Source organism: Diorhabda sublineata, chromosome 5, assembly GCF_026230105.1.
Source record: "Diorhabda sublineata isolate icDioSubl1.1 chromosome 5, icDioSubl1.1, whole genome shotgun sequence".
Taxonomy (NCBI): Eukaryota; Metazoa; Arthropoda; class Insecta; order Coleoptera; family Chrysomelidae; genus Diorhabda; species Diorhabda sublineata.
The window spans coordinates 17255705-17266510 of NC_079478.1; the positions used below are offsets into that span (position 1 = coordinate 17255705).

General features: G+C 31.2%; 1 protein-coding gene and 1 pseudogene across 1 annotated transcript; one reads left to right on the forward strand and one right to left on the reverse strand.

Moving 5' to 3' along the window:
* Positions 1 to 1571: 1571 nt before the first annotated feature.
* Positions 1572 to 8976, reverse strand: LOC130444753 (peroxiredoxin 1-like). The gene is made up of 6 exons (XM_056780033.1): positions 8772 to 8976; positions 8343 to 8403; positions 7886 to 8027; positions 5744 to 5879; positions 5396 to 5630; positions 1572 to 1780 (listed from the first exon to the last, which is right to left on the reverse strand). The coding sequence occupies exons 1-6, from the start codon at positions 8802 to 8804 to the stop codon at positions 1695 to 1697; spliced, it is 693 nt and encodes a 230-aa protein (XP_056636011.1). The 5' UTR covers positions 8805 to 8976; the 3' UTR covers positions 1572 to 1694.
* Positions 2360 to 3635, forward strand: LOC130444752 (uncharacterized; annotated as a pseudogene).
* Positions 8977 to 10806: the final 1830 nt, after the last annotated feature.

Genomic DNA, 10806 nt, shown 5'->3' on the forward strand with positions numbered 1-10806 from the left:
ATTAATACCTTTATCCTTTCCTTGATTTAGTTTCTAGTGACACATAAAATATTTAAAACATGTAAAGGGTAAACTTAAGAGAGCTACAGGATCAATGCGGTATTTGTATGAAGTACAAAACCTTAGGCGCTACCATTGAAGGATTTGAGGAAACTTACGAATTACCTCTTTTGGCACGGGCACAACAAAATTGCAACTATGACAGTTGCAATTTTGATTTGCAGCAAGTTCTATTGGCACCAACAGATTCTAAAAATAATACCCTATTTTTCAAGCAAACTATTTAAGTCATTTAATTTCACAATATATAATGTAACTTCAAAAAAAGACAAATAGAAAAAGCTTGTGAAATGGCAACATGTTTGTACATATATTTTCAGTCACTTCTTCCAGAAATTAGTCACATATCGAGTTTCAGTGATCAATGCGGAGGTAAAAGCTTGAATATTTTTGTTGCAGCAATGTGTTTGACTGCTGTACAGAAGTACGCACATTTAAGCCCCATAGATTGAAAGTTCTTGGTTGTTGGTCATAGAAAATGCAATGCGACTCTTTGCATTCTGCTATAACTACCGAGCAGCAGAGAGTTGGAAAAATACACTGACCGACAGACTGGAAAACAATTGCCTGAAGGAGAAGAAAAGGAGAAAAACCTTACATTATTCACAAAATATCCTTTGCCAATTGCATAGAATGGAAAGTCTATGCAATAGTAACTTGACTATTCAAAAAGAAGATATAAATGGTAAGATGATAAGCTGGAAAAAAATATGTTGGCTAAGCTTTTCTAAAGAGCGTCCATTTACTATGATATTCAAAGAAATTTTTGAAGAAGAGTTTAGAGCCCTTGACTATACCAAAATAACAAGGAACAACAGTAATTTTTGACTGGCCAAGAAAGTGTTTGTATGTGGAATTATTGCCAATATCAAAGGAAAAGTATAGCGATTTAAACTCTCTTTACGTATGTCTTTTCAGCAATAAATTTGGAATCACACCATTTTATGAGAATATTCCTCACAAAGAAAATACCAAATATAAGAAATGTAAAAACTCACGTGACCAAGAACTTGAAAAGTCTGGATCTGAGAGTGATATTTCTTGTTTTATCAAAGAAAAGTTTTTTTTTTAATTAAGAATTCAAAACTCAGTCTGTATGTTGATGCAAGTTAGTTTTTTATTTATTTTGAAAACCTTTCATAGACAAAAGTTGTAAGAGTTTGTTTTTCACGTTTTTGTAATATTAAATATTTGAAACTGATTAACACATTGACCTTATTAACAACTAGGTAACTGAATAAAATATTAATTGAGTTTTCAATATCACAAATGGATAACTCATTTTGACTTCAAAATAATAAAAACGCTGGGAAGAAATTCTCATTAATCTAAAAATTAATGTTTATTTAATAAATAAAAACAATAACTACCAATTAATCAAAAGTGAAGGCAAAAATTAGCAATCATCAAAAATATTGATTTTTTTTATCAGGATTTCCCAGAAAAATTATTTTTCTAGTTTCTGTATTATACTTGATGGATTCCTAAAGTTTATAATATAGTTCAAGATATTTACATTGAATAATAAAATATATAATCAAATAAAAAAATACAAATCAAATTTGAGATTAATTTAACAATATACAGAGATATTACCCAATTTTTTTGTTCATCACCAATATTGTTTCTAAAAATTAATTTACACATTTGAAATATTCTTGAGAACCTTTGGGATCCGGTTTAATGGTTTTCTTGCCTTTTTGCCAATTAGCTGGACATACTGAAAAAAAGTTTGTATATAATTTTTTTCATTTTATTCAAATTCCATACAGGGTGATTCATTATACATTATAGAATATACACTGTATATTCTAGACCTCAAAATATGATGCCTCAACATGCCTTATGCAAATATTGCTAGTTTCCGAGATACGGGGTGTTCAAAGTTTAAATTTTGATTTTCGCAATATTTTTTTATGTTTTCACAGTTTCTCTTTGAAAGTTGGCAATTTTACGTTTTTTTTTGGCATGAGGAATCATAATTTGCACTCTAATTTAACATTGCTAATAGAGGGCGCTAGTTACACTTGTTTGTGTTAATTAAATCAAAGTAAACTTTTTTTGGGGGCTAAACTTACAACTAAAATAATAAAAAAATATTAAAAAACGTTAAATTCTACAAAAAAAGTTACTCTTCTTTGATTCGTGTAACTCAATTGGTTATCGAGTTAGTTGCTTCTAAAAAGTTCAATAAATTTTAATTTTTTCATAAAAAAATTTTATTATTCCTTAAATATGTAACAATAACAAATTTGTAAACAAAAATAAAAAATTTCAAAAATAATGCTCAAAATGCCCACCATTTACTTCAATCCACTTTATGATCTGCTTTCGTAAAGATCTCTTAATATCAAAATCACATTGTGTCGCTATTAGACATTTGTGTAGAAGCAAAAATTGGATAATAATAAGAATAAGTAATACATTAGTATAACATTTGTTAACAATTTAGTAATTAACAAGTGTAATAGTTATTTATCAAATAATGCCTAGGTATAACGATTTTTCCAATAATGAGATGCGCGATATGATTTGTGTGTTTGCTCAGTCAAATTATAGTGGTCCTGCTGCGGCTCGAAGATATTCACAATTATAGCCAAATCGAAGACAACCCAATTACAAACTGTACCGAAATCTTTACCACCGCTTAGGTGAAACGGGGTCTTTACGCTCTAAAACTGAGCCCGGTGCTACAAAAAAATCACTACCGATGGAGAAGATGAAATTTTAATTTGTGTTACGGAGAATCCAGATATCAGTACTCGCCGACTAAGTCTGCAAACAGGTATAAGCTAATCATCTGTTTTTAGAATACTGAAGAGGGAAAAATTGCATCCATATCATTACACTCCTGTTCAGAATTTAATCCCTCAAGATTTACCTAAGCGTCTACAATTTGCCCATTTTTTGCAAGATAAACAAAATGTTAACTCAGATTTTCTGGATACAATTCTTTTTACTGATGAGACAACATTTACCAGACGAGGAATATTTAATTATAAAAATAATCATTTGTGAGATTCTGAAAATCCACACGCTATGAGGGAAACACATTTTCAGCACAAGTTTAAGGTTAACATTTGGTGTGGTGTAATATGTGGGTATTTAATAGGTCCTTTTGAACTGCCAACCAATTTAAATGGACCTCTTTATTTAGATTTTCTTCAAGAACATTTACACGAATTACTAGAGGATATACCTCTCGCTTTAAGACAAAATATGTGGTTCGTCAATACTTATACGAACAGTTTCCGCATCGATGGATTGGTCGTGGAAGTGAGTTTGCTTGTCCACCAAGAGGCCCTGATTTAAATCCTTTGGATTTTTCAATTTGGTCGCAAATGAAGGCATTAGTTTATAAAGAAAAAATTACTTCTCTTCCACAACTGCGACGGAAAATAGAAGAAGCGGCGGAAGTGATTAAAAATAATAGACAAGGATTATTTGATATTAAGAGATCTTTACAAAAGCGGATCATAAAGTTTTTGATTGAAGTTTTTTATTTTTGTTTACAAATTTGTTATTGTTACATATTGAAGGAATGGTAAAATTTTTTTATGAAAAAATTAAAATTTATTGAATTTTTTAGAAGCAAATAACTCGATAACCGATTGAGTTATACGAATCAAAGAAGAGTAACTTTTTTTGTAGAATTTAACGCTTTTTAATATTTCTTTATTATTTTAGTTGTAAGTTTAGCCCCAAAAAAATTTACTTTGATTTGATTAACACAAATAAGTGTAACTAGCGCCCTCTATTAGCAATGTTAAATTAGAGTGCAAATTATGATTCCTCATGCCAAAAAACGTAAAATTGCCAATTTTCAAAGAGAAATTGTGAAAACATAAAAAAATATTGCGAAAATAAAAATTTTAATTCAAACTAGCAATATTTGTATAAGGCATTTTGTGGCATCATATTTTGAGGTCTAGAGTCTACAGTTCAGAGATTGGACATTCTTAATGTATCACCCTGTATAATCATTTAGATAGCAAGCAACAAGTGATATTTTATTGTTGAAACATGAATTCAACATGATCCCTATCTGTATATATCGCATAAGGAGCGTTTCATCCAACTTTCTGGAACAAATGTTTTCTACTTATTGAAACATACTTTTGCTTTAAATCCACAAAAAGGAGCTTCAGATTTAGTTCTTGGTCATAGCTATTATTCTGTATTGCCTTCAGAATGAAAATTTGATCACTAGTTGACTTACTTTTGATAACTCCCTGGTACTCACCCACTTGTTCAGCCAAAAATTTGCCTAATCTATTTCTTATAATTCTAGCTGTGAATTTGTATATGACATCCAACAAAGTGATAGCCCTATAACCCACATAGTTTGTCACATTCCCCTTCTTAGGTACTGGGTAAATGTTTACCTTATTCTATTATTTGTTTCTAATCAAATTATATATTCACTCCCTCAATGGTTCACCACCATACTTTATAACTTCTATTGCAATCTCATTACCTCCCACACTTTAGCCATTCTTTATATTATTTCCTCGTTTCCCTCTGTTTCATAATTCAGCAGTTCATTGAAATATTCCCTCCACCTGTGCAGTTTCTCTTTTTTTCTTCCTATGAGTGAGACATCTGTAATATTTCTGACAGTTCATGTTTGATACCTTACTTCTTTTTCACTCCTGATAAAAATTTCTAACAACATTGTTCATATAATATTCTTCATTTTTCTTTCAGTTTGTCCTCCAGATGCTTTCGTTTCCTCCCTCTGTACATTTTCTTTGCTTTTTTATGTCTATTCTGGTTTTACTTCATCCTTTGGGTGTTGTGACATTCTCTGTCTTGCTTGGTTTTTTTCCTTCTAGTGCACTTTTGCAGTCTTCATGAAACCATTCTTTTGTGTCTTCTCCAATCTTCCTACTTCTTGCTGAGTCAATTATAGATTGGAAAAAGATATGAAGGTCGAACTCATCATAATGTAAGAAAAAGGAAAAATAGTGGATAGTCAATGTTGTTTACTCGACCAAGCATATTGTTCAGTATGAACGAACTTACAATTTTTGTTGCAGTCCAAAGATATCTACCCATACGTCCTTGCAAGATCTCACTGTTAAATCAAAACAATTAAGGGAAATAAAACATTCACATTTTGTGAAAGCTTCACATGTGTTACTAGTTTTGTGAAAAACACGTGGTTCACGAATAAAGAGGATCCATTAGTTGTATTTTGTAATTCACGGGACAGGGAAAGTGTTAAAATTAAATAGTTAGATATGAGAGTAAATTTCTTATGAAGAATGAAAAAAAATGTCGAAGGTTTCTTGATAGATGAAAGAGCAAGTTAAAATATATCAATAATTCTTACCTTCACCATGTTTATCAACAAACTGAAGAGCTTCAATGATTCTAATAGCCTCATCTACATTTCTACCAATGGGCAAATCATTTATTGTTATGTGCCTCAAGATACCATTAGGATCAATAATGAACATTCCTCTTAATGCAATACCTTCTTTTTCCAAAAGAACATCATATGCTCTAGATATTACTTTATTAATATCGGAGAGAAGTGGGTAACGGATACTGCCCAAGCCACCCTCCTATAAAAAAATTTTGTGGATATATTGGATAATGAAATTGATTGACAAACATAATGTCACATTTAAATAATTATAGATATTTTTATATTGATAACATTATTAATGATACATACACTTCTCTTTGTGTTGATCCAAGCTAAATGTGAAAAATGGGAATCTATTGAACACCCAATAACATCTGCTGATATAGCCTTGAAGTCCTCGAGTTTTTCTTCCAAAGCAACAAGTTCAGTTGGACAAACAAACGTACTACAAAAATAATGTACTCAAAAACACTGAAATAAATGTATGTTGAATAAATATTATTTGGACAACACTAGTAATCCCCTATCAATCTACTACTAAAACTTATCATACAATTATATACATATTATTTAACACTAGTTTTTATCCATGTCCAAAAATATTTACACAATTCTTTTTAATTGGTCTCTAAAGACATTGTATTGTGACATGCTAATGATTTAAATTTATTGATTGCACCTTAATACTCAAGATTTATGTATTGCTTTGGATTAGGATTTGATATTATACATTCCTCAGTAAAATTAACACATAATTTTTTAACTTTGAAAAAAATTGTAGTGGAATGGAACAAAAAAATTTTATATGAAATTGAAATTTGACAAATATAAAATTTATGTATCATTTGTACTTGTGATTAGCCTTGGTAATGAAATCAATAGCTGCAGACGCTTTGAAGGTGAGAATATTAATTTGGCAAATGTTTGGATTAATTCCCAAGTTTTAATCAAGTTACATGGTAAGGACACATACATAAGCAAAGTAATTACGATATATACCATTTCTTGCATTCTAGCAAATTTGCATGTATCGCAAAATTGTAAGAGCAAAAAAATCGACTGAGGCGACACCAATCACAGCACTGACAGGCAATCACAAAATTGTATTTTTCTTAGTAAAATCTTAAAGCTAATAGTAGTAGTTTCAAAATGATATAAAATATTGTAATGTTCCTTGCTATCACAGTCCAGCAATAAGTTATGATCTGTAACCAACCTTTTTATACTTGTTTACAAAATTGCTAATTAGGGGTAACTTACTCTGTCAATAATATACAAGAATCCTACTTGAAACTGGACACAAAACGTGATTAAGCTACTCAAGAGGTCACCCTATTGTGATAAGGCCAGAGTCAGTGAAAAGTGGCCAATACACTGAACATAAATTAGTCTGCTGTTTCCAGAGTTTACCGTCGTTACCAAGACACTGGAAACTTTAATCGAAGAAGCGGTTCTGGAAGAAACAGGTGCTCTTTCGAGAGAGTTAACCGATTCATTATCAGCACATCCCTGAGAAATCGAGTTCTCAGAAGAATATTCAAGGCAGCTAACCTTGAGCCAAAAGGGCTAGCTACTGGCACCAAATTAACTCCAGCCCACCCTACGATTTACCAGAGAAAAAGTTAATTGGATTGATGAACAATGGAGATCTGTTCTCATCTCAAATGAAAGCAGAGTGAGCTTGCATAGTAGCAATAGAAGAGGACGAGTCTAAAGAAGACCTGGAGAAAGATTTGCATATCAATGGAAGCAAAAACCGAGTTGTTTTTTTATTGAATTTGGTGGTGGAGGGGGGAGGATGATGGTAAACCGATACATAGAAGAAATTTTAGAGGATCACGTCGTTTCCTAAGTCATCGCCAGTTTCCTTGGTGAAAACCTCATCAATGGCCATCCACATACTGCAGGTTCCTTATTGAAGTATAGCCTGGGCTAAATCCTAGTGAGCATTTATGGGATGACCTTGAGAGTTTGGACTAGAAATCCTGCACCAGTCATGAAATCGAACCTCAAAACAGCGCTCACTGAAAAAGAAGGGATTAGCCATTGAACAAGATTGAATAGAAAACTTATTCGATCCATGAAAAAGCGACTAGAAGCTGTTGTTTGTGGCAGGGGAGGGAACACTAAATATTGATAGGTTAATTTCAAATAAACTATTATTTGATGAATATAAGCTTGTATTTTCTTCACTGTTAATTATAACCCTTTTTCTTTGTTTATGATTCCTTTTTGTTTTATTTTTTCTTTACAATAAAATAACAACAGACAACTCATTATAACAGCTTTGAGATGCTAAAATCAAAAAAAAATTTTTTGCTAGAGAATTTTGACCCTGTGTGTGCGACTTGACTTAATTTTTTTGCTCACAACTGTATATAATATATTGAAACAGACTGTTTGATGTGTTTCTTCACAAAAACTTTTATTTGCAGTAATAAAAATACTTACAAGTCTAAGGGATAGAAAAATAAAACCACATATCTTCCTTTGTAGTCTGCTAATTTTATGTCCTGGAATTGACCATTAACTACAGCTGTTCCACAAAAATCTGGAGCTGGCTGTTGAACTCTTGGACCAAGTAAAGATGAGGCTAAAAAATAAATAAGTTATACTTCATTGTTCATTGGCTAAATGTTATCTAAAGTGGCAGCAACAGTAGATTTTTATTAATTGGTTCAACAATAAATAGTTCAAAATGTGCTATTCAAACAATAAAAATGTGGTTATAGAATATGTTGAATGTTCTGATACTGTTGTGGCTACATAGTTTCTGAGGACTAGTTGTTAAATAGGAAATAGACCATATTTACAGAATGAATTTCTTTAATGTATTTAAAGTAATATTTATTGGTTCTGCCGCAAGTTACCTACTCTAGTGCCACTTTATCAGTATTATGGTACTTACTAATAGCAAAGTTTCTATGAACTATTTGTTTTGCTGGTACAGTTCTCAATAATTGTGGCACCTACAACAATTATCTTATAATAAAGTTTGGAATTGTATTCATGGATAGGGAGCATTTTGATTACAATACATTTTTGTTTAATTCTTAATAAATGATCATATTTTTTGATATTTTAAACAGAAAAATGGTTATTACTGATTATAGAAAATTGTTTATACATAGAAGAACAAAGGTCATGTCGGTTTCAGTTAGAAGTGAATTGTGTAATATGATTTTGATATGTATTTAAATAAATCTTTAACAACTTATATAAATTGAAATAAGAAATAATATTAAATATTATCTATGCCGAAGCCAAAAAAATTCATTTGCACTGTATAAAATGGTTTAATTTATATAACATAACCTCAATGTTTATTATCTCTTACCCTATTAATAAAAGTCTTGAATAAACCAGCCATTATAAATTGAAATGTTAGATATTCGAGTTGTTTGACTTAATTCAATGGAAAATAATACTAAGTAATAAGTTTAACCCAACAATGTCTAAATTCAAAATGACAAGTCATAAAAAAGCACATGAATGTCAAATGCTAATTTAACAGACACATGTTTTAGTATGATTATTTGATTGGCTGTATTTGGAGTAATTTGATTCGTTGAAACTAAATAATTACATGTTACTACTATAAGCGAAATTTTAATTTTGTAAGTTAATTGATTATTATTTTATTTGATATGTTTAACAAGTAGGCAATTTTTTCCACTAGAAAAACCCATTAAATGCAAATTTATAACGTTATACGCTTCCTCATGACAGTTCGTTCAAGCAATATATATGAGGCAAGACAACAAAACCCCCTTGCCAACAATATCTGAGATTGTTGGTTGGTATTTTCGCATCTAGCGATAGACGTATAATAAAAAAGGTTATATAAGGAAAATGCATTTCTATTTCGCGACGCGAATGTTCCCCTCGAGACCGCCGAATAAACTCCATCGCCATTTTGTTCGGCGGTTCACTTTTCAACGGTCGTTTTAACGTTAATAACTTTTTCCACCCTCTCATTCTTTTGTTTTTATACCTGTTTCTTATTTGCGTGTTCGGAGTGTGAACGTTCGTCGTGATGCGGTTTGTAATTGATTCGCGAGTATAAGCTGAGAAAATGGATTCATTCATTTATTTCTTAAAGTAGGGTTGAATTATATTTGGAGAGTATTTTAAAATATTTTTATAAAAGCAGACAACGTTGAGCAGAATTTTTATAAAAAATACGTTATTCGTTGTAAATAGATTTAAAATAATACACTTCACCAAAAAATATCGCATCACTTTGATTTCTGATCATTGCAATGATTTAGAACAACTATTATTAATTATATGAATGTTTTCAGATAGCGTTAATAGTTTTATGTATTTAAATTATTAATAGCCAAAAAGTGATATAAAAGTATTGTTAGTTAAAGGAGATCGAAAAATACAGAACAAAATAATTATTTTAAAACTAAATAAATCAAATTTAGTAAAGTGTGTCGCCTCTTCGTATTCTAATCACATCACAACAACGCCATGGCATACTTTTGATTAAGACCTCAAAGTAATTCAGTTGTTAACGTCTTTCGCAGCTGTTGAAGGTTAGCTTGTATCGAATCTGTGGATCACACTCTTCTGTAATATTTATCTCTGTCAAGTACTGATGTACTATTCTAGCGATACGAAGATGTGCATTATCACGCATTAACATAAAGTCATGCCTATAAAATGGGCGTAAGGAACAATGTGTAAGAGTAGTTAGTGACCCTATAAATAGCGCTACCAATTCTGTGATATATTAAAGATATTCTACCCCACAAAATGATAGACCCTCCTTCAAAAGTTGTAGAAGGTTTTATGTTGCAAGGAAAATACTTCTCACCATTATTTCTTCTATAAGCCGATATTCTCCGATATGAAGTACATAAACAAAATCTGGATTAATCCGGGGAAATTATATTACCCTAATCTTGAACATTCCAGTTCGTATGTTCTTGTGCAAATCTTAACCTAGCTACATGTTGTTCCCTAGTCAGTCGAGGAGAGGTGTGTCAGTGTCATTCTGGCTGTAATTTCAACATTTCTTAAACATTTCTCACGTTTTGTGAATTTATTCTCACATTTTGAACTTCAGCAACTTTTCTGAAGCTTGTAAAGCTTGCATACTAAAATATCCATTATCTGTGGGCTTAGTTGCCGATGGCCCACACTGCACTGGTCTTCTATCATATCCTCGGTCTCTCGATATCTCTGGACACAGTTGACTGTTTAATTTCCAGTAAGATAAATTATTGTAACAATTTTCTTCCTTACTAAATTTAAATTTCTATCTCTACGCTCTTCCATAGTCGATATTAATTTAGGAATGCTCAATAAAGCACAAACTGTGTATTGTCAATCTGTGCCGAACAAAATCTGATAAGAAGCAA

What these genes read in the sequence shown, in the direction of transcription:
- LOC130444753 (XM_056780033.1), bottom strand. Translation starts at nt 8,804, where the DNA reads ATGGCTGGTTTATTCAAGACTTTTATTAATAGG. An exon ending in TCAAGACTTTTATTAATAGG is followed by an intron (nt 8,404 to 8,771) that starts GTAAGAGATAAT and finishes TAATTGTTGTAG; the next exon opens with GTGCCACAATTATTGAGAAC. An exon ending in TTTTTCTATCCCTTAGACTT is followed by an intron (nt 5,880 to 7,885) that starts GTAAGTATTTTT and finishes TTATTTTTGTAG; the next exon opens with TACGTTTGTTTGTCCAACTG.